The sequence below is a fragment of the Scleropages formosus genome, chromosome 12 (genome assembly GCF_900964775.1).
Source record: "Scleropages formosus chromosome 12, fSclFor1.1, whole genome shotgun sequence".
Lineage (NCBI taxonomy): Eukaryota > Metazoa > Chordata > Actinopteri > Osteoglossiformes > Osteoglossidae > Scleropages > Scleropages formosus.
Window position 1 is genome coordinate 18,297,417 of NC_041817.1, and position 25,477 is coordinate 18,322,893.

General features: G+C 40.7%; 1 protein-coding gene across 1 annotated transcript in view; it reads right to left on the reverse strand.

Annotated features, from left to right (window-relative positions):
* Positions 1 to 25,477, reverse strand: part of LOC108928527 (glypican-6-like) — a 179,170-nt gene that overhangs the window by 53,173 nt on the left and 100,520 nt on the right. The window contains exon 5 of the mRNA XM_029256581.1: positions 19,796 to 19,961. Coding sequence (XP_029112414.1) covers positions 19,796 to 19,961 — 166 coding nt within the window. The remainder of the gene's footprint in view (positions 1 to 19,795; positions 19,962 to 25,477) is intronic.

The following is a 25,477-nucleotide window of genomic DNA, read 5'->3' on the forward strand; positions in this document are numbered from 1 at the left end:
GAATAACCCGTATTTAAAGTGAAAATTAATTGGCAGGCAGAGTTTTTTGGGAAAGAAAGTATTTCAGAAAATAGTGTCACCAGTTTGCTCGTGTCACCTCTGTCTGAGTCAGGAAACAGTATAAAGTTTACTTTGAAGCAGAATTTGTTCCACTCTTGCTATGTAGAATTCCTGGTAATACAGCATTATTTATTTATTTATTTATTGATTTGACAGGGATTCAGGGCTCTGTTCCAGGAGGGCATATTTTTGTTATTGTGCGTCTTGCCCAATTCAATACCACATTTTACTTCTCTGTGGTTACCATAAAGTTGTGGCACTTGGAGGGAAAAATCGCCTTGCTCTGAAGTTCGCATGATGACCAGAAGCATGTTGAATGAAGTTGCTAAAAGTAAAGTCTGGGCTGCATGATGGAGGCAAGATCTGTATCTCAGGGATTGCAAAGTTCCTCTGCGAAGACCAGCTACGTCAGAAGGAAACAAAGTTTGAAGTTACTTTCTTCAAAAGTGGCACATCTCAGTCTTTGAAAGAATTCTGTGAATGCAGTACATCTTCCTTTTAGGTGTGGACAGAAGATGTAAAAAAAAAGGGACAAGGGTCAATCAGTGCATTGTCTTACTGAATCCCAATGGCCAATCAATCCTTTATAGAAACCTATAATCAGCATATTATAAAAGCCTAGGGCAAACTGGGTTTGGACAGTCTCATACATTATGGTCATAAAACCCACTGGTTTTAGGGAAGCCATTTATAACAAAATTCAGCAAATACCAATGATTATGCAGCACTAGTTTTTTCTAGTCTTTAAACTTTCAGTTGAATGAATAATATTATTTTGCCTTAGCAGTCATTTATTTTGACATTTTAGCCATCTTCTTAAGCTTCATATTTTGCTTAAGAGACTACAACATATAAACCCCACTTTTTATTAACTGACTAACAATACGTAAATGAAGAATAATACTGTTTTCTTGTGAAATGATAATTTCCTTTGAGAAGAGACACATCCGGAGACAAAAATGAATACGACTTTTTTTTGATCCTTTACATAAATTTTAACTTTAATTTCCTCTTCATGTTGAACTGTGATGGTGATTGGGTCTACAGGTGTGTAGGACTTGGCTGGGGGATGTTAGGACATGAGAGATGATGTAGAGAGATGTCATATCAAACAGCAGCCTACTAAGTGGCATGCCCTTTACAACCGCACTCAATGCTGACAGGTGAAAGGCTCATTCAGACATGCAAAACCCTGAAGGGAGCAGCCTACTCCAGAATCATGGGTAGACATGGCTCTACATAAGCAGTTTTACACTCAGAAGCCCACCCTCTAAACCCCCACCCACATCTCGAAGATACCCAGGCCTCTAAGCAGGCCCACAGGCAAGAGGAGGAGCATGTGGCTAAAAAAAAGGTTGGAAGAGACTAAGGATGAATTTTAATTAAACCCCCGTCAAATTAAACCGGAGCTGTCTGGTGAGATTTGAAAATGCTGCTAATCCACCAAGGCGGTTTAGGGCAACGAGACGTAACCACAGCAATCCAGTACTCGCGTACCGTGCAAGCTGTAACCCAGAGAGGCTGCTCCCAAGTCTTGCCTGAGCAGGGGTCTCACTACAGGATTTCAGCATTTCAGCAATTATCAGCTCCTTCCCATTGAATGCATGGCTATAGCCTTGCTTCTGGTTTGCAGACTGTAATGCACAGGAAGTAGGGGAATGAAAATTTCGGACATCAGTGTATATCAGTGCATTGCATGTTGTGTGTGGCTGTTGAAGATGACTATTTCAAAAAACCTCAGAGAATATGGAAATTATTTTACAAAAAGATTAGTGTCAATGCGACTGTATATCAGCTGGAATTTTTAATATTTCACTATAACTGAAAACTATTAGAGATATAAATACTGCTGAAACATTTTGGCTTTTTCTGGTTAAATTTACATTTGTAACGTTTAATTGTACATATACTGCATAACTGAATTTCAATGAGAGAACATTTAACTTTTCATTCAGCTTTGTCATTGTATCTCACCTTAATATCTCTTGTAGCTGTTTATATCAAAAAACTCTACAGAAAAATTCCTTGACTCTTTCCCATGCAGTGAAAAAAATCAAATGTTGCATTCATACATTATCAAATTCAGTAAAGCAAAGGACAGAGCTGCCTACTGAGAGAGTACATCTATTAAACTGCAAGCGATGTTGGGCAATGGACTCATTAAAGCATATGCACAGATGAATAAGTTTTGCTCAACACTGATTTTTGTTTTAGTTCTGTCTATTTGTTCTCCTGCTTATAGCATGGTTGTCCTCAGTTTGAGAAGGGTGTGTGCCAGAGTGTTTGCCAGTTGGTTTCTCACGAGTGCAACGCAACCCTAGTTTGCCGAATGAATTGAACTCATCTGTTTTATGTACAGATGACTACTTTCTCTCCATTTCACACATTGAACAACCAAAACTCTGCGATGGGGGGGTGGCAGTGGGGGCGGTGTACCGAGCTTAGTGTTAGCATAAACCTGTGAATCACAGCGATGTAAGAATAACTCCCACGCAGAGAACATATCCTTGCTTATGATTTAGCTCCGAGACTTGAGGAAGGGAGTCTTCCCACCCACACTTTGGGATGAGCGGGGTAAACAGTCTCCAGTGGAGATGAAAGAGGCTGACGGATGGAGATCGCGGTACCAGAGCACCTCCTTTAAAAAGGTTGCGCGTCTCGCCCACCCCTGGGTTTCTGACAAGCAGGAGCAGGCAGCCTCGTTTGTAGCTGTCACATCTGTCACAAACTCAATAATTTGAGAGCACTCGAGCAAGACAGGACATAATGGGTTACTGTGCATGGAACCCATTGCTTGCAGGAACTGAGAAAAGAGAAAATTAAAATAACGTGTTATGGCTAAGGGTTAATGCAGTGTCTGTTCTTTTTGTTTGCCAAAAATTCGAAATTCTAGTGACCCATTTTAAAACTACTCCTGTGGAATGCTGTAGGTATGGGTGAGTTTATCACTAGGAGATCTTGACCCTCGTGGAGAACTTCACTACATGTGACTTGGTGTCCGAAGAGCCTTGCCCCTAAAGGAATTGAGATGGTGTGCTGTCAGAACAATTGTAGGAAACAATTAAGCAGAATCTCATGAAATACTTGCACTTACATTTATTCATTTAGCTGATGCTTTTCTCCAAAGCAACTTACAATGTTACGGTTTTAATTATCACAAGCTTACAATTACTTACCCATTTATACAGCCAGGTAATTTTACCAGAGCGATGAAGGGTAAGTACCTTGTTCACAGGTACGGATCAAACTTGCAACCTTTAAACCCTAAGGTAACAACTCTAACCATTATGCTACCAGCTGTCACTTTGTGCAGCTTGGTGCTTTTAATGACTTCTAGGAAATTTGGTTCAGGACATGCGAGTGCTCTAGTTGACACTGTTCATGATCACCGTGGCATAATCTAAAAGCAGTTGTGAATTTATTGTAAACAACAGGCATAAAAGCCTTTTAAATGTCAAGATAACACTAAGATCACATTCTTGAGCAAGGACTAGTTTCCTTTCCTTCTAGCTAAAGCAGACAAAATCAGGACACAACAGCAGCTATGGCTAGAGCAGCACTGAAAGGACGGTTAAAATATAAAAAAAACAATAATAAAGATTATATACAGTCCTGTGGTATCTAGTCTGGGTTTCGAAAGCCTAGTACGTGCTTCACGCGCACCTTAATTCATGGGTACACAACTCTTGTCCTTGGGGTCTGAAATTCAACAGATTTTAGAAGGTGAATTTAAATTAGCCCCAGCTGACACCTGAAATACAAAATAAGGTGGCATACTATAAAGTGAATTACTTTAATAAAGCATTTAAGGGCTGAGGGGTAGAAAAACTAGCACACACTTGGGCCCTAAAGAACTAGAGTTGCACACCTATGACCTAACTCATTATTTACCTAATTAGTCTAATTTTACTGCCATTAACCTCTTCCTTCAGTACTGTGGTTTGTTAAAAGAGTGGAGAAACCTACATACCACACTGCAGCCCTGGAAGACTGGAATTTTACTTCACCGCTCTGGTCACTGAAGCAACATGAAATAAGAACAAGCCTAAGGCCTAGAACAGGTGACCTGACTGTTAAGTAGGTTCAACTAAAAGTAACAGATTCAAGAAAACTTTTAAAAAAAGGAAATAGTAAGAATTCTGAGTAAATTCAATCTTTGAAAGAAAAAAAAACGTAAAGCCAAGTTAAATTTAAAATTATGCGGAAAAAGTAACTTGAAAGAAAACAAAACAATATACAACCAATAACAACGCAATTAGACTATTTTTGTTGGCATGTTTATTGCACATCATGTGCTGCCTGAGGAATATCAAGCTGTACATTTGTGCAAATATAAAAACAGTTTTTAACATTTACAGCTATTCATAGGCAGGGTTGTATTTCTGAGAAGACCAGAGAGCCATCAGTCAAAGCTGGGATGAGACACACATGTAACTGAGAACGGATGTCTTTTCAACCAGAGACACCTACATCTGAAGGACACAATTTGCCACTTTATGCTGTTTCACTCCCAAGATCACCAGAAATAATAACGAATAATTACACTTCCTTGGGAACAGAATTGTGTTGAGTGCAGCAAATTACATTCTCGTGCTTTTATGCTGATCAGTGTGCTGGTGTGTTTCTGTTAAGAGGAACATGAGGTGTTTTGTAAGAAATGAAATGCAATTCAAAAGTGACCGAAAATATTTACATTTATATTTATTCATTTAGCAGACCCTTTCCGTTTCTTATGTAAAGTCATGTTACAACTTGGGGTAACAAAGTGCATTTCACAAAAGACAAAAAAGTGTTTTGTATATGGAAACAACTATCAAAGTGGTTCTGATACCACCATATTTACTGGCACACGTAACTTGAGCAGCTGCCAATAGAGCTGAGTGTGAGGTAGGAAATATGAAAATATGAAAACGACTCTGACAGATGTGTGACGCACATTTACGGAGCCCAGAAAGATCAAGAGAAATGTGGGTTGGAAAGAGATGCATTTTCAGACCCTTACTGAATGCTGGGAGGAATTCAGCAGTTCTGAGGGAAAGAAGGAGCTCATCTCACCACATCTTGCCCAAAACAAAGAACCTGCAGGCTTTTGATTTTGGTCCCCCTGTGAGCCGATCCACTAAGCAGAGAGAGCCCGAGGAGCACAATCCTTTTACCAATGACCGTCTTCCTAATCTAAAACAAAGTTTAGTTCCTGTTGACGCTGAGGGTTTAAGAGCAGTTTTTATTTTTCTCTTGTTAACCACGAGCCCTCAGAGGAAATATCATTGACTTGAATTGTCACAAACAGTGTGGCTGTGGCCAGGTACGGTTACGCAGCCAAGCAAACTTTGCAATTAAAAAGAAATGAGCAACCGGAATCAATGGGGATCACTTACACTGTGGTTACAGAGAAGTCAACAAAAGACAACACATGCCTGTATCTCAATTAGCCAAGATGATGAAAGGGCTGCCACACAGAAACCGATCACTGCACGGCTGCATAACCTGAACCCTCTGGAATAATGTGAATGCTTGATCTAAGCCTGGGGAGAAAGCAGTGGAATAAGCAGGATGCTTGGTGATACTAGAAATTAGCAAAATGCTTGTCATTCTTATAAACCCTGCAGACTCAGCCTACAGAGGAAAGATGAGATCAGTTTCATTGCTTTACCTAAGATTTAAAAGAAAAGCATCTCTTGATGCTCTGTTTTTTGTGAGCACAAAGAAATCGTAAAACAGTCTTGACTAACTCCTTCAACTGAAGGAGTTTGAAACAATGGGACAAAAATGAAAAACAAGAAAAAGTCTAGAATACTCTGGAGTGTGGAGTTTGAGAGCAAAAAAGTTATGAGAGCACATCCCGTAGGGTGTTCATTAGCTATAAGGAGAACAGCTCAAAAATGATCAAAAACAAGATTTTTAATAAAATGTCATTTTAAGTGACCTTTAAGTGCATCGCATTAAAAGGGCATAGATGCTAATTAATGGAACACCCTACAAAACAGCACAATGCCATATATTAATTAATATAACCAAATCTCGTACAGAATAAACTTTTCAAGTGGATGCAGATGACAGCCAATCAAATGTTGTGCTGCATGGTAAAAATAAACTCACTCAATCACCCGAATGAGATCGTTCTCCAATGGGCAAACAAGGGCACGCTCCATTAATGCTGCGATGCTCAACCACTTCAAGCAGAATCCATCAATAGTTTCAGTACCCACAAGGAGCGTGGACCCATTTAGCATGCAAATGCTTCCCCAGGGGACAGTTCGGGTTAGTGGAGAAATCCAGTTGGACGATGATTTCATGCTGCAAGTGAAGCACGCCGATGCTAATTGAATGACCAGTTAAAACCTGCAATTAAATGTTCGAAGCACAAACCTGGAGGAGAAGACCAAAGCAACATTATCAATTCAAAGCAGGTGTGAATGGGGCTGAGCTTAGATTAACCTTGGATATTTGGACCCATAAAAATGCATAGACTAATAAGGGTAATTGTACACACTTCAGACCCAAGAAAAGGTAAATATGATGGTTAAATTAATCCCACACTCACTGAGAAGCCCTCTGCACCAGGACCCATGCATAATTTGGGGCTGGCACACAATTACCGAATGCCACAGCTGACCGAACTGGTTATTGCTCTGCAGCTCACAAGTTCCACGGTCACACGGATGGGTACTGCTAGTGATAAGGGTCTTTCAGCCGAACCACCCTGCATTTTATGTACTAAAGCTACCGGCAGAGCCGATACTGCTGCTGATCTTGTTAAAACGTGCAACTGCATTCGCTCACAGCTCTGGAAAGACATGCAATTAGAAAAAATACATTGTTATTTAAATCAAACATGTAAGTCAACTATATTACATTGCAAAGGAGATTTTACAGGGGAGTAAATATATTTACTGGCCTTCTCGCTGCTATTACGATCGAGTCGCCCTTGGTGTAGTTGGACTTGATAATAGAGAAAAAGAAAGTTAGAAATGTGAACCTTCTAGTCTGAAATTATTTGTGCCCTTCGTGTAACTTCCATGCAGCCCCCAGACTTTCTGTTTGACCAAACTGGTATGATTGGACACCTTTGCCGGATGCCCCCTGGATCTGGATATCTGAACTGTCGCAGATACAAAAGGGCACAAGCTCCAGACACAAAGCAGTGAAAGGAGACCAGGAGTTCTTTGATCAAGACACCCTGTTCCTTTTCTGAGGTCCAGCAGAACCAATCCTTTGGCACCGAGGGTGGAGTTCTGAGATGTTTTGCAGGTTCCAAATGACTGTGCCATTTTCAAGCACATAGAAAGGCCTTACCACCCTCGAAACAGGCTTGACAATATAGCCAGACGACACTACATATAACACAATTATTCGCTTTATGCTGTACAATACATTTTTTTTTGCATTCTATTTAACAGAGACACAAATCAAATGCACCTTAATAATCCATCAATTTGTATATTCTTGTTCATGCTTTGGAGCAGCTCTGTCTTTAAAAACAGCCTTCTCATTTGAAAAGTGCACAGACTTGTGAAAAGATAACTTGTTCAGAAATGCAGTATATGGTTCATAGGAAAGTACAGACCTTACTGTATATTATACACTTCTGTCACGGCTGTCAAAAAGGTCCTTTGGGAAGTCATTGTGCACAGGTTGGAAAAAAATAATAATTTTATTAAATAATGAAATTCTGTCTCGGAGCACAGAAATTGATAGTGGTTTGGGGGGCCCTGGGAAAATCATATGTACTGTAATACGATTAAGGACCGGTTACATGTTCTGCCTTCTCAGTCACAGGGCCTTTTCACTGAGGGACTTTAGGCTTTGGCAGCCTTTACACTTTAGGTGGACAAAAGCCTGCAGAAGTGTCCAAGACCAATGATTGTAGATTAATTTTAAAGTTACGCATGTGGTCCAACTAATACAACTAAGAGGCCTGTTAGAAGCAAAGCTCATCTATAGTTAAAAGCACTGCCTGCTTAATATTTTATTTCCATTTTTTTTCAATGAATGATGGGGTAAGTAGCAAGATCAATGAATTAAAAAAATTAACTGGTAGTTGGATTAGCCCATTTAGCTATTTTTGGATTGAGGGAAAGGACCAGTGAAAGAAAAAACACTCCCCTCCACGTAGCTCGTCCGTTGGCACATTCAGTCTGTGGGGTGGAGGGGAGTGGGTTCCCGCCGCCCTCCTGTCAGCACTTAGGGCGCAACGAGTCTCCCGGCGCTTTGATCACCCAAGTCTCTGATCGTAACGGCAGCGAAAGCAGGCCTCAGATCTTCTGACGCTCCATGTGGGCAGCAGGCCCACGGCCCCCTGGTCCCGCAGGTGGAGCAGATGCTTGGTGAGAGACTCAGGAGCAGACTGACACCTGTTCCTTTTTTTGTCCATCCCTCAGGATAAACAAAGCAAAACCACTTGGAAAGCACACGTTGATGTCGACCATGTTTCCTTACAGGGGCTCGTTGGGTGTGAAGGGAAAATTGCCTAGCAGAATTTTCATAGATGTGGAAACAAATTTATAAGAGCCCCAATAGACTTGCAATGAGATAACATCAAAATCTGGAATGAAAGGTATGGTTTAAAGTCCACCTTTTGTAGTTTCTTGTGAAGAATGTCAGGTAATGTTACTGTTGTGGGGTGCGGTGGGTTGGACCACAGTCCTGCTCTCCTGTGGGTCTGGGGTTTGAGTCCCGCTTGGGGTGCCTTGCGACGGACTGGCGTCCCGTCCTGGGTGTGTCCTTACGCCCTGTGTTACCGGGTTGGCTCCGTGACCCCGTATGGGACAAGCGGTTCTGAAAATGTGTGTGTGTGTGTGTGTGTGTGTGTTACAGTTGCAATTTTCAGAATAGAATGTGAGATATATGTGTACAATTTCATATTAGAAAGGTGAAAATTCACTCAGTGCACTAAAGTAATAATAATATTGCTAATGATATCAGACATATATTGCAGGTGTAAAACTATCAGTCTGTACTATGACAACATTACTCATTATAGTTCACTTTTAAAAATATGTTGTTATTAAGCACTTTGCAGAGGATTGCACTTGAAAAAAGAGGGACTTGGGATAGAAATGCAATATTTCTGTTCCCCTGTTTTTCATTTTGAGTACACTCCCTCTAAATGACAAACGAGGGATTTGGGACAGAAATCTTGTGAGTCTGAGATAAAAAACTGAGAGAACAAATATAATTTGCCAACGTAATAATTCTGGACATTGATGAAGAGTGTATAAATCTGCCAGTCTTACTGATTAAATTTCCAGGTGAAATATCAATTGAGTGTAGAATGAAATGAAGTCCTGTAAGGTTCTTGTAATTCATAGTAAGCACTCCCATCTGGCAAAACAAATGTTCCATGTATTGAAACGAGAAACAAAGGGGCACGCAGTTGCACGTCTCTGCAAGTGACTCAATGGATGGGTCATTTAGGTCTAAATCTGAACACACTGATGAATTCAGAATAAAGTTGCTCTAACTTGAGGAAAGTCAAATGTGTTTTCTTGCATACCAAAGTTTATATCTGCAGGAGCAGCAGGTGTTGTAGCAGTTAGCACTGTCATTTTGCAATGTGAAAGTGCTGGGTTTGAATTGCACTCATCCTGCTGTAAATTGGTGAATCACTGCAATGATTAAGAGGTAAGTAGGCAGCGAATTGGTTAAAGCTGCCACCTTGTAATCAAACTACATGGCTAGAATCTCTGCTCCCACCCCATTACATTAAGGTTCTCACCGTGGATTATTCCAGTAAAAACTTCCCAGCTTTGAATCTAACACCAGAAGTCTCCTTGTAAAGAAACAAATACTAAATGAACGAATCAGTGGATAAATAAATGAATGAAAACATTAAAATCTGGGGGTGGGTGAATCATTAATGATTAAATCATAGGGATTGGTTAAATCACTGCAAGCTCTTTATTACACTATACTGAGAACTGTAAGTTACCTTGGATAAAGGAGTCACCTAAATGAACAAATCTAAAATGGGGTGATCTAAACCACTTTGGGTGACTTATAAAAGAACACGTTCTGAATGTTTTGTAAAAAAGTCATATCAGAGGACAAAAATGTAAACCCCATTTTATATGCACAGAGCAAGTTTGCTGCATAAATAAACAGAGCGCAGTATTTACAGAATGCATGCCACAGGAAAGATTAAACCAGCCACCTGTTTCCTCAGCTCACAAACTGTTGAAAGCATCTTGTTCTCAGGCAGAATTGGGTTTGAGTGCAGAGTTAAGATTCCCAGAGAGGTCAGCGAGGGTTCACACTCCATACGAAACCGTCAGATAAACAAACGGATTAGTGGCGAGGTTACTTATTTTGTGAAACATACCAAATCCATGTCATTTTTCTGCTTCTTGAAATAATCAGATGACCACAGAAAATAAACAGTAAAATCTAACCTTCAAGAATTCACATTTCGGGGAAATAAACAAACTGCCGCTTATCCCGTTAAAGCTGAGATAATTGGAAACCAAAAGCTTATTTCACAGAACAGGGCTGCAGGTGGTGTGGTGTTGCAAGCATTAAACTTGTAACCTAGATAGCTGAAGATTCAAGTTATGGTACCAGCACTCTTGTTATAGTCTCAAGCAACGCATTTAGACACAAATGTTGCTATTACAACCGAGGGTAATATTAAAATGCTGAGCTGAAATGGTCTTAGACTCAAAAATCGCTTTAAAAAAAAAAAAAAAAAACATATTTTTGAGCAGTATATTCTCAGGACATATTTGTGTGCAGCCAATGCTCAATATAAATTGAGAGAAAAGCCCATACTGGCACAAGGTTTGCTGCTGTGGTAAACATACCACGCCTGCTGGGAAACACAGGGGACTTCAGCTTGGGATTTCAGCAGAGCTTAAAGGGGAAACCGACCACAACAACATGAAAATATACACTGACACTTACATGTATTGTGAAAGCTCTCTTCGCTGGGAACAAAAATCAGACCAAAGTCATTATGAAGCCACTTGGTCACCTCACAGGCCTTAAATCCTCTTCCCAAATGGCCATATCATGCATCTACATTTATATTCACCAGCATTTAGCAGATGCTTTTATCCAAAGTGATGTACATCTCAGAGAACCATACAAAAAGTACATTACTTCAACAGAAGGAGAGATTTTGATGCAGACGTGTAATTCTTGAGTACAGTCAGTTTGTCACATTCCACCATATGAACCAATATACATTACACGAGTAGGTATGTACAGGCTTTTCATTTTTTAACAAATTGTTATTAAATATCACTGAACATAACAAACACGTACATGTTTATCAAGCACTTGCGAGATCAAGGCAGAAGTGAGTCCGAAAGAGGTGAACCACTGAACCACTGAACCACGACTCTTTGAAACCCAGCTGTCAACTCCTAACAGTCACCTGCACACCAATGATTTCCTACAACTTTTCCCCGAGATCATAACCTCTGATTAAACAATGCCAAAAATCAAACTTACTTTTAGAATTGTCCTTGACAACTATAAAATTTAGCGAAGAAGACTTCAGGCAGGGTATTGCCTTTGGGTGGCCCTGCCTTTTTTCAGTTCATGCTGTAGAGTTGAGACACAAGGTCTTTAACAAGGTGGTTTGCGTAGGATCGCTGAAAATTAAGGGATGTTTTTCTGAACATCAAACCCTAAACCATAAATATCTGCTTAAAGGCAATTGCATTTTAATAACACACTGACACAACTTACCATGCAACAGAATACACAAAGCATAACAAAGTGTAATACAAAACGCACTGAATTACAGACAAAAAATGCCAGCCTGGATTTATTTTCCAACCACACACTGACCCACATTTATTTCAGTGTGCACTGCTTTTCACACTGAGAAACCTCTCTAGGCCTGAGATAGAACAATGCATGCAGGAGTTTGCCTTAATATCAAAAGCAGTCTCTTCACTTTTTATAATACTTTAATTAATTTGGTCAACAAATAGCCTCTTCTAAAGTGGCACGAAAGATTTTATGGTGTTGCCTTTGACACATTTACACAGCAGGAGATTCACTGTGGTCATTCAGTCTAGGTACGCTGATCAAGATTCAAAAGCCATGGCAGCATATAAGGGATCTATAAATCTATAAATCTATAATGTATAAAGAGCGAGTTGCCAGCTGATATGTGACAACATCCATCCATCCATCCATCCATCCATCCATCCATAAGCACTTATAAAATGCCTGGTCACAGTGGTCCAGAGCCTACCTAGGAAACACAGACCTTAAGGGTACACCCTAGATGGGATACCAATCTATCACAAGGCAACAACACACATAAAGGGAATTTAGAGTCAGAAATTCACCTGAAACACGGCTTTAAAGTGTGGGAGGAAACCAGAGCACATACTGGAATCCAAGTGAACATGGGGCGAACATGCAAACTCCATATAGACTGAGGTGAATTGGAACCCAGAGTCCAGGAGCTGGGGGACATTAGTACTACCTACTGCACCACTTATGCTGTCCAATCTACCAAAGCACTCCAATCATGGAGCTAAAACCATGGGAGGAAAAAAAAAACTGATAATTCCCTTATCCTTAATTTTCCCTTAACTCCCATTATCCCTTAATTTTTACAATTATCCGTCACCCGTGTGATGGTTCCTGTGTAATACTGATGAACAATATAAAGAACACTTAATTTAACATAATGACACTGAGTCTCAATTTTTTGCTGGAACCAAAGGCCCACTTTTAGAAATCACATAACACTTTACTGTTAGTTACTCTACTGCTGTTTATTTTATGAGTTCACTCCTGCTGTTCCAGCCCGAGGTAGGAGACAGCAGCAGACATGCTGATGATGCCACCTGACAAGAGGGAGAAAACCAACAGAGCTGTCTTTTACAGAAAGGAACTGATGAATTGTCGGCCCCAGAGGCAAACCACGGTAAACTAAGCTCTAGAAGGAGGAGGTCAGAGTGCAACCGCAGCCTCCTTCCAACCAAAGCAAATCCCCACACTAAAGGACTTCAGACAAAAGAGCGGAGCTGAGCACACGGTCCTCTAACGTGCTGATGGTATCTAAATTTCATCTGCACTATTAATTAAATGAGCTTAATAGTTCACCTTCAGCTGCAGAAAATGAATTGAAAGCCAACGTAAACGCGAAATGTTTTTTTTCATCTGCTGGCACGTCTGAGCTCACAAGCGGAAAATGAAGAAGCTGTCGGCTGAAATAGTGCAGCGACGGAGAGATGAATAGTGAGGGATCATCACGCTGCTGTGGAGTGAGTTAGCTGTGCTCAGCTGTGCTGGCTGAACATCTGTTTTCATCTTGAATTTGGTCACGCTGAATAAATGGCCTCATGTTAAACAGCAGGCCTAAGGATGAACGAAGGTCAGGCAGAAGGCAATTTGAAGGGCTGCTTATTTTTTCCCGTTACTGGCATGTCAAACTTTCCACGGTGACCTATTAGTCAGTGTTTGGTGCTTATGGTGGGAAGCTTTGGGTATGGAATGCTGTTAAGAACAGCTTTGGATTATAAACTCAGCATGCCACATAAAAAAAGAAAAAAAAATTCTTTTCATAACTTCACCTGAATATCTTCATTTGATCAATGAAGAAAGTGTTTATATGCTTTAACCGAACTTAGGACTAGCTGGGTTCAGTTGTACGACCTCTGCATTCCATTTTTCTGAAAGCTCTGAAGCCGGTCAAACTGTCTTTAAACACCGAAGGGAACGCTGATGGGAACACAAGTCAATGTGAAATTGAGAGGCAATTTGTAAAACATTTTAAAGCGGTTCTGAATTTTTGGACATTATGCAGTAATTGTTCTGGCGTTTTCATTTACTTCATTCAGAAACTGATTTGTGCAAAGGACAGTGGACTGGAAAAAATTAAGCTATGCACAATAGAGAAATGCAGCGCGGATTGATTGTATTTCTGAAACTGTTTGGAGAGAGCCAATAAAATAAGACAAATGGCTTCGAATGGATGTGAGTCAGAGTTGTTTTTCCGGATGTTTCATCAGAGAAGAAATTGGCTGATGGATTGTATTGGCCAGGGGAGAAACTGCCATAAGTATCATCAGTACTTTGAGACACAGTAAAGGAGTGTGAGAAGACCCAAATAATCGGAGACCCAAGTTAAAGTGGTAGTCATGTCTGAATCATGCAACAAATGAACAAAGAACATCATCTGGTGGGTATGAAACATAAATTCAGAATCAAAACATATGGCTCTTGCTTTTTCATTATTGACTTACCACATCGTGTCCAGGTAGATAATGTGCCTGTCATATATACCCATGCCATCAGTTCGAGAGACATAGTCCATTAGTACTTAAAACTAGTCTCTCAGTGGAGGTATGTCAAATTACAGCTATTGATACATTGCTCTCATACCTCCCATACAGAATGAACCTTGCACTGAACCATGCTGTACTCTACAGAACAATCATTTCAGCTGCTCAGACTGTACAAGAGGTTTCCTCACCCATTGATCCATCTGAGCTGGCATGGGTTCAAAATTCAGAAAGCTGACACTTACAGGAATGTTGTCCCATATCTGTTTTGCAGCTGCCGAGGAACTGAATGGCAACCATTTGGGGGCAATAACCATAGGATTAGATATCCAGGGGCTGTGGGAATGAGGTACATGGCATTGTTTAACTTCCAGTGAATGAAACTTACAGTTTTGCTCACAATCCATTTAGAGGGTAAGTGTGGAAGTTCACTTTTGGTGTTTTTGAAGGTGAGGAACCACCCAGAAATGGTTTACCATTACCTTCTTTGTTGGATATTTTTGGATCATGAAAGAAAACCCACATAAACACAGGAAAACATGCAAACTCCACACAGAATGAACTGGATTCCAACCCAGATATGAATCTATAGCCCAAGAAAATTGAAGCACCAGCCCTACCTGCTGTGCCACCATGCTGCTCCAATCCACTTTTCCAAATCGGTAACCTGAAGCATTTCAAGTTGAGGTTCATGGTACACTTACAGTTCTGAGTGAACACTTCCTTGTTCAATCTGTACATTTATGGTTAAAACTCCTGGATGTTAAGGATTACACATAGGAAAAGTTATTATTGCCTAACAAAACAGCAAAAGAAGTGCAGTAACACATGGACTTCATATTCTGTGAAGAAGGACTCAGAGCTGTAAGTAATAGTTACCAATTCAAGGCTGTGTCCTTGAACAAGGCACTTAACCTGAATCACTGGTAAAATATCCTGCTTCATTAATAGTTAAAACTATAAGATTCCTTTGATAAATGGGCTGGCTATAGAACAAAATAATATCGCTGGTATTATTGATTTCTTCCTTTCCCAAAGCTAAATGAAAACTGACATTTCTTTTTCCTTTCTTTGCAGCCTTATATTTTGAAAGGCATTGTCATACTGGCAAATTCAAATACCACACATTTAAGGTATGTCAGTAACAGGGGTTAACAAATCTGGCATGGTGTGTGATGGTATTTGGAAAAATTAATTTTTTTTAACCCAACACACTTCATTGAATATTAAAATGCGAAGAAAAACTCTCAGAAAGGTCTTCGACCTGAAATGCTCCCACAACAGTTTGTCTCCAAAAGCAAGATCAATGTTTCTTTGTGGTTGGTCCTATCACTAATTGAAAATCTTTACAGCAAAATGAATATGAAAATGTCAGAGGTTCACAAGAAAATGAAAATGACATTTAATCTATCATATTAACAACACTCACCCAGTCTATGGAGAAGAGGAACTGCTAGGAGAAAAGGAACAAGGCTTTGTTTTCGAAGAAATAGGCCTCTCAGTCTTTATAAAAATGAACCCAGAGCGATTCACACACACACACACATTTTCAGAACCGCTCGTCCCATACGGGGTCACGGGGAACCGGAGCCTAACCCGGCAACACAGGGCGTAAGGCCGGAGGGGGAGGGGACACACCCAGGACGGGACGCCAGTCCGCCGCAAGGCACCCCAAGCGGGACTCGAACCCCAGACCCACTGGAGAGTAGGACTGTGGTCCAACCCACTGCACCACCGCACCCCCCCTCCCAGAGCGATTCATCTGCAGCGTATTATATTAAAGTACACAGCCTTATATGACAGGGAGTTCCAGAGCAAATACAAATCTCTGCATACATAATAGATGATTTTCTATATGACTTGCCTTTATTGGGTAATCAGTGCAAAGTTATGAAGAGCAACGTAAATGGAGCTGTAGGAGAATGGAGAACTTTTTGTAAACCCTGGAAATGTTTCAGGGCAGAAGATAACCAGGCACAGGTATGAACACTTTTGCAGTTGGGGTGTTGTGATGGAGGGGAGAATTCTAAGCAGACATAAATGCTTACAGGATGTTTATCTGTGGGATTTCTGAGGTGTGGCGTTCACCAGAAAATACTGAGAGATACAGCACTGGTGAAATCATTCCATCTTTTATTCACCACACTGGCTGCATCTCTTCAATGCAATGGTAAAAAATTCCCTACACTCCTGCAGTCCTGTCACCACTGCTCTGAAACATCTCACTCTTGCACCTGGTTTTCCTCTGCCCTAAAACATCTACCCCTGTCAGTGAAGAATTACCACCAGCCTACATCCCACCGCTGCTGGTTGTCGTCTTCCTGGTGAAGACCTCCCAAGCATCGCCCACTAATATGCTCTCACTTTATGTACAGACCTTGTTTCTAAATACAGCGTTAAACGAAAGAAATCTCAGAAGATGTTACAATCATGGCCACCTTGGTAGAGGAGCTTGCCAGAGCTGTCTGACATCCTTTGCAAGGGCTTATTACTATTAAATTCAAAGTGCTCTGTTCTCGACCCTGTTCTCAGACTCTTGATCCCATGCTCCCCCCTTTCAGTCTCCTTGCATAAAAGATCCCAGCAGGGCGCTGGGTCACACCAGCCTCTAGTGTGTAAACTCTCAACTCTAAGACTAAACAGGGCTTTGCACAACACAAATGCTCACATTTTCCCCCTCCAGACGAAAAGAGTCAAGGGTTTAAACAAACAGTTCTTGTCCATCCACTCGCACGGTGAAAACACTCAATACAAAAATTGTTTCCTCTTGAATAGACTTTAACCCTCTCCATGTACTGGTGGGAGTTGGTCAACAATGCTTTTTTAATAATTAAATCCCTGCTAGCAGTCTATCACCAACAACACTCTCTTAATTCCAGCCATCTGAATTTTTTTCTGAATAATTTAATACTGGAAAACTAAGGAACAGTTGTGATGAAATATTCAACTAGGCAAATCAGTGATTTACAAACTGGCAAAACAGGGTCATGCTCTCATGGTTTATATCATAATCATTCATTATGATACAAAAAGAGAGGTGTTTTGACACCCTAAGAGGAAAGTGTTACAACTATCAAATCTGTTGCAGAGAGATGCATTTACCAAGTTTTCTGTTTGTAAAATTCAATTAAATAACTATAGTTTCCCTGAACTTTCCTGAGATGTGTGCATACTACAAAGCAAATTGAGAACTGACCAGGAAATTAAGTTACAGATTCGGCTAAAAATGATGTCTAAATTCCTAGGTGATTCTGTAAAGGTTATCGTCAAAGTATTTAAATTAAATGCTGGCTACAATAAACTCTTCTCTGTCATATTTTCTCCAAGCAATGGGTCTTTACTTTTTTGAAGTTTTAATTTTTGCAATTTTGAATGTCATGAAATCCGTTGATACAGCACTTACAGACTCATAGTCATTTGGTCTTATTGATGATCATAGTTATAAGCATAAGAATTAAATTGAACTTTTTGGCTCTTTAACTCATAATTTAGTCATCCCCTGAGACATGCCCATTTGAGTTACCAGAAATTAATTTTACAAGGCGTTTCTTTTAATACCTCTACTTTGGTTCACGAGGCAGCTCTTTACAAGCGCCTCCTGAAAGCCAAACAGCACAAGATGTTTACACTTTTTCATTTAGCAGACGCTTTTTTCAAGGCAACGTAAAATAATATTAACTAGTATTTAGGCAATAGCTTTATCCAAGGTAACTACAATCCTAGATTCACTACAAAAAACAACTTAGTCATTTATCTATTTATACAGAAGAGCAATGTAACACACACACAGACACACACACACACACACCGGAGGGGTGTATTTATTTGCAGGGGAGTATTTATATAGTATTAATTCTGTGTTTATTGCTGTTATAGATTCCTTTTTATTTATAAATAATTACACACACACACACACATTTTCTGAACCGCTTGTCCCATACGAGGTCGCGGGGAACCGGAGCCTACCCGGCAACACAGGGCGTAAGACCAGAGGGGGAGGGGACACACCCAGGACGGGACGCCAGTCCGCCGCAAGGCACCCCAAGCGGGACTCGAACCCCAGACCCACTGGAGAGCAGGACCCGGTCCAACCCACTGCGCCACCACCACGCCCCCCTAAATAATTACAATGTATTTCAAAAACATGTTGAGCGTGATGCATTGTATCAATATTTGTGTAAGCACAGGTGTAGTATAGCATATGCCATGTTGGTGGGTGCGGTGGTGCAGTGGGCTTGGCTGGGTCCTGGTCTCTAGTGGGTCTGGGGTTCGAATCCTGCTTGGGATGCCTTGCGACAGACTGACGTCCCGTCCTGGGTGTGTCCCCTCCCCCTCCAGCCTTGCACCCTGTGTTGCAGGGTTAGGCTCTAGCTCACTGCGACCCTGCTCAGGACAAGTGGTTTCAGACTGTTTGTGTGTGTGTGTGTGTGTGTGTGTGTGTGTGTGTGTGTGTGTGTGTGTGTGTGTGTGTGTGTGTGTATTCCATGTTCATATGGTGAAAGGGTTAAACACAGCTTCAGGCTTTACGCTTGGTGTTGGCATCAGAGCAATGTAAAATACACTATGGGGAATTTGATGTCACCAGAGAATTAGAGACAAGGTCAGATGACAAAAATGTGGTGTTAAGAAACTGGCAACAGCAAATGCTGCTTGTAAATATTTAAAGAACTTAAGAGAGGAATTAATCCAGTGAACAGGTAGTGAGTTATATTTCAGACATTTATTCTGCTTCATGTTTCCCACCTAAACTCTTATATGGAGCAATAATCAAAAGCATCCATCCAGTTAGATGGCAGCATAATATGATCACTAACATTATCTGTTCTATTGTGAAAAAAGTCAGTGAAATTATGGCTATGAATTAAACGAGGAATAATAAATGTCAGACAAAATGTCTTGTCTTGAGAAGAAATTTGGTCTGTTTTATGTTATTTCTATGAAGTTTAAATAATAACAGGATTGAAGTGTATAAGATTTTTTTTTGTACAACAGATCTGTCCATGATAACTGCAATAAACACACTTTAGTGTATTTCCATTTGAACTCAAGATTATTCACGCATTTAAATCAGCATGTTGTACTATTAAACAAAAGAGAATAAATAGCAATATTATGTCAATGTCTATCTTAGTTTTCAGATAAGTTATTATATCTCAGACTTGTCTCTCAAGAATATTCAAGAACATTTGCATCAACATTGGAACTAGAAATTTGATCTTCAGAAGGTAACAGTAAATTGTGATGGAACAATATACTCAGGGTGCTATTTTTTTTAAACAACAGTAAATAAAAAGTAATTAAATAACAGTAAATGAGATATTTATTCATAAAACACTATCTATTGGGAAGGTATTACTGTGTTAGGAAATCATATGGAAACACACTGAAAACATAAACATTCCACCAAAAGGCTGAGTTAAGAGTCAAATGATCACTCACACGTTTCACAAGTTTCTGAAATATGGAATGGAGGACTGGGGGCTTACCGATGAAGAGGTTCCACTCGGGGTCTAGGTCGGCTTGATTGGCCAGACAGCCCTTCATGACGTTCAGGCAGTAGTTCACGCAGGGTTTCAACGATGGCAGGGCCCGGCAGTAGGGGCAATAGAGCAGCTTGGTGAGTGCACGGGCACAAGCCGGTGTCACGCTCACCTAAAGGACACAAAGGCAGAGTGTAAGAGTGGGGACAGGTCTTTGGGGCATGGCATCCATAACAATACAAAACTTAACATTTCCCTTTTTTTTCACATGCTTGTTAACCAAACCCTGTACTTCACCAATGCACCACTAACTAAGATCTTCAGTGTTCAACTACTCTAGCAACCTGGGATGTCCAGATAGGTGCCCTGTGAGGCTAAAGATTGACACTGAGCACGACATACTATACCTCAATGACTTGAGTCTGTAGGAATGATTATGTCAGTTCTCTTATAACGCTCAGGCAGGAACTATTCAGCTCTTGTTCTGAGATTATCATCTGCAAATGATTTCACACATCTTGAAGCGGTACCCTCTGTTTCTAGCCAAATGGGAAGAACGAAAAGTATCTTGCCCTGTCCTATCTTGTTGGTAGCCATTCTCCATACCTCGATCCCTGACACTGTGTTAAGCATGCTGATATGAACTGTGGGGCTTTAGGCTCAACCCATCCCTCTCCACATACTTTGTAGGCTTTCCATTTTAGCTTGTCTGTTGTGTCCAAGAACAGCGGAGGCCGACAGCTCCATTCACAGCCATCTCCCAGCACGTTTGAGGGATGGGATCAGGCAAACATGTTCTGACAGTTGTGAATTGCTAGTAATATCAAATGATGCCTGGTAGATGGCTTCAGATACGGTCTGCCATTGGTTTCATCATGCGCTGCAAGGCCCAGATTGACACCTCCAATTTATTCTGATCAGCCAACTACTGTGAGTTGCTGCACTTAAGCCTTTAGGCTGCATGGCTCCAGTGCTTAGCTTCAGCTCCAACTATTATTTTAACAGACCATTTCAGAAGGTTAAAAAAAGATGTATACATTCAAAAAAATATCATCTAAAGGAAAGGTTAATGACTGTCCCGGAAGAGTTTAGTTTATCTGCCTGTGTTTGCATGGGTTCATTATAGTCATGCCACTGAGATGCCTTTGAGACTTCAAGTTTGTTGGAGTGCTTGAGAGACATTTGTGTGTGTTACTGCATGTGAAACTGTGTGTGCTCAATGTGTTACTGTCCTTCCATAGACTGGCATACCTGGAAACCAGTTTACATCTTTTGATTTTTGTATTTTGTCTATTTTAAAGAGCACGTGCGCACACACACACACACGCACACGCACACACACACATTGTCTCAACCACTTGTCCCATATGGGTCGCGGGAAGCCAGAGCCTAACCCGGCAACACAGGGTGAAAGGCTGGAGGGGGAGAGGACACACCCAGGACGGGACACCAGTCTATCGCAAGGCACCCCAAGTGGGACTCGACCCCCAGACCCACCGGAGAGCAGGACCTGGTTCAACCCACTGCGCCACCACGCCCCCCTGTTGTAAAGAGCAGTAATGGATAAATGTAAGAAATAAATTCATATTCATGTACACAACACTGGCTGACAGTATGACTAAATCGAAATGCTCAAAACCCAATTCCTTTCTCTCAAAAGTTTTACCGAGACTGAAAGCTTGTTATGCTGTAGGCAGATGTCTTGCATTGTTTACATTTCCAAGCTAAGGGATTTTAATTTGGAAGCAACAACACTTGTCCAGATGAAATACCAGTACTTACAGCAAATTTCCATTTTCACTCCGCTGACTTTTTTGCATCTCTTACATTTTAAAACCACGTCCTCACTATCTTCCTTCCCACCTCTGAATTAACTTAGACTTCAAAGTTGACATCAAATCCAGGCAAAGCCTATCTAATGAATTACTACCTGGGCAGGTTAAGGCCACAAAGCTCACTATATGGTTATACTACACCTTAACAGCTAACTCAGCCCATGTATATGATGCATTAATGCTGTGACTCAATCCATTTAACTGGTTAATGAGTTGCAACTGATAAGCAGCATCCTTAGATAATGTTCACCATGGGGAACCCACTTACACTATATTCACCGTGTCTTAATGTCATTGAGTTTTCATCCTCTTTTGCATATCTGATCTATTCTGCAGTTCGTTTGACATTTTCTAGACAGGAAAATACATCACCGAAATTCCAAAATGGCTGAACCTCAAAGGTGGTCCTATCCTTATTTTCCTGTCAGTCAGCTAGACTGCAGATACTTTAATTGCTTGACCTTATTTTGCATATGCTATTTTTGACGCTTTTGATGCAAAAGGGTAGGCTATTACATGCCCCTTCTGAAAATGTAACATTTAAAAGGTAAAAAGCAGAAAGTTAAAAGCAGTTCAATATTATAAAATGCAGGAAAAAATGGTTACTAACAACGATATAAATATGAAAGTAATGGTACAATTTTTCGGTTTTCAGTCTTGCCATAAACTTCAGGCATCTCAATTTTTTCACAATGATTGTCAACACTGGACAAGCTGCTCACTCACTACAGATACCCAAAGTCAGTTTCTGAGTCTATCTAAGACATAAAAAAGCAGTTTTTGTGTCATGATATAGTCATCTAACTTTCAAGTTTCACATATTCCACATACTTTTAAACCCATGTGTTCTAAAAAAAATCACAAGCCTTTACACTGCAGGACCTGGCTTGATAATATATGTGCAGTGTATGGCGACCCCAGCGTGCAGTGTGCGTCAGCCTCAAAGACCAAGCTACTAAAAAAAGACCAAAAATTGAAAAAGGAGTAATTAATGGATCGATTCAAAGTAAACCTTAGAAGCTGAGTCTTTTGGACTACGCAGTGGTCTCTGTGAATACTGGCTGCAATTTACAAAAGAACCTCTTTCCAAAATTAGACAGGAGATTGAGGGACTATATGACAACCAAAAATGCATAAATGGAAAAAATGAATCAATGTAAGTTATAAAAAAATCTGTAATAAGTCTTACAAACCACAAATTTAAATGTAAATAAAAACAAAAACATTAATACAAAAACATAAATATGTTCATACACAGACATAATCACACACACACATTTTCTGAACCGCTTGTCCCCTACAGGGTCGCAGGGAACCGGAGCCCTCCCGGCAACACAGGGCATAAGGCCAGTCCATCGCAAGGCACCCCAAGCGGGACTCAAACCCAGACCCACCCGAAAGCTGGACCCAGTCCAACCCACTGCGCCACCGCGCCACTGCACCCCCCATCAGCCGTAATCACACACACACATCTTCAGAACCGCTTGACCCATACGGGGTCACGGGGAACCGGAGCCTACCCGGCAACACAGGGCGTAAGGCCAGAGGGGGAGGGGACACACCCAGGACGGGACGCCAGTCCGCCGCAAGGCACCCCAAGCGGGACTCGAACCCCAGACCCACCGGAGAGCAGGACTGTGGTCCAACCCACTGCGCCACCGCACCCCCAGCCGTAATCATTTCTTCATAATACATAAATAAGTGAAAGACAATAAAGAAAGCGCCCAGATACTATTTTTTAGTTGATACGGATATACAATATGTTTGTTTAGATTATTACATATGTTAATAGCCTCAGTACAAAACTTTGACACAAGTTGCTATGGATACAAGACAAATTTTATTAATTTCTGTATTTATTATAACTATAAAACAGCATACAGTGGCAAGATTCTACTTGACCTTGTATACTTTGTTCAAACTGGTTCAGTGACTGGCAACTGTTGGAAATACTATCAGATAAAGCACCTACACTCATATACAAGTACAGAACGGAACAGGTGAAAGTAACTCTGAAAAGACCTTCCTATATTGAAAAGACATAATATAGGGAATGTCAGAATCCTGGATGCCAGATTAAAACAGTGAATGTGGTGTAATTTAAATTCTGGAAGAAAAAATACTATAATGCAATTTCCATATATCTAACTTTAAATAAGTGAGAAACTTACACCCTGCAAAACTTTCAAGACAGAAGTCATTTTGCAAACTCCACAGGTACAGATGCGAAGCCGGGCAGGAAACCTACTTACTGTTAGTGGCCAACTGAATGTGCCATATGAAAAAAGATGTATGTTTCTGGGCCAGTAGATAATGTAGTGGTTAGAGTTGTTCTTTTCTACTTAAAGGAGCCACATTCAAATGTTCTTCTTGCAGTAGTACCCTTGAGCAACCTATTAACCATAAATTCCTCTAATAAAAGTTTCCCATTTATATAAACGGGTAAATAACTGTGGCTTATTATTGAAAACATAATATTATAAGTCACTTTGGAGAAAAGCTTTGGCTAAATGAATAAATAATAATCTAGTTAACTTTAATTTCAGAAGCCATGTGTTCGGCAGTGCTCTCTCAATTATAGTCTTTAAACTTTTTTTGGTGCTGGATAATGGATTTTGTTCTCATTTGTACAATGGGGACAAATATTTATCCATAACCTTCTCTGAAATTTCAGGAAGTAAAATGATACTTTTGCTATTGTGTTCATTTGAGGGGATGCGGTGGTGAAGTGGGTATGCCCTCTGCATGCTCTCTGGTTGCTCTGGGGTTCGAGTCTTACTTGGGATGCCTTGCGATGGACTGGCATCCCGTCCTGAGTGTGTCCCCTCCCCCTGCAGCCTTATGCCCTGTGTTGCTGGGTTAGGCTCTGGCTTGCAACGACCCCGCTTGGGAGAAGTGGTTTCATACAATGTGTGTGTGTGTGTGTGTGTCTGTGTGTATTCATTTGAGGTATGAGGCATCCAACAACCAGATTCTGCTTTTCAGCCCTGCTCCAAACAGCTGTATTTATCCTCTGAGTCCTTCCAGAAACTTCAGCAATAGCCTAAATTCCTCAGGTGAAATTCAAGGTCATCAACTCAGTTTCAGAGTCTCAAAACTGAAAATTTCTAATCTTCCAAACCAATATCCCCACTGTCTATACCCTCTGTGTCTGCTATAGTGCTTTAGGCACTTTTGTTTAACTGTACAAATTGCTCATTTTGGTCAACTACTCACAGCCAAATAATGCTCAACAGTCCTGGGAGATGACCCATAATGTGTGATGTATATGATTTTTTTGCATACAGTGTTTGCCTACAGATCATGGATCTTAACGAGACCTCAGCAGTGGATGATCATAGCTTTCAGCATTTAAAACTTGTCCAAAATACACATGATGCTGATGATCAAAGGTCTTCAGCCTAGATGGACAGAGTCATACAACGAGTGTGTATTAAGGCAAAATAAGGAGGAAATTATGGAAAATGGTGTCAAATATGAGCATTCCATCAATAGCAATACCGATAATGACAATTATTCCATGTTTAGTGAATCCATTCCACCTGAAGGCTGGTTCTCTTTGAAAAGTTCGACAAATGCTGCCAACTCTGGCCTAACCTCTGACTTGAATACCATTAACATGAACACATAAGTGGTTCTTTGCTGACCCTATAGCATCTCCCGTGGGCCTCTGCCATTTCCTCCTGATCAAGATTGTGCCATCTCAGGCCAGCTTCTCCATCAGTCATCATGCACTGATCTGTTCGATCGGTGGTCACAACCCCCTGAAATTACTCCAGTCCTGCATAAACCAGCTTCTCCTATGAGAAAGTCTTAAAACACAACACTTCCTTGCTGGCCATCGACCTTTATA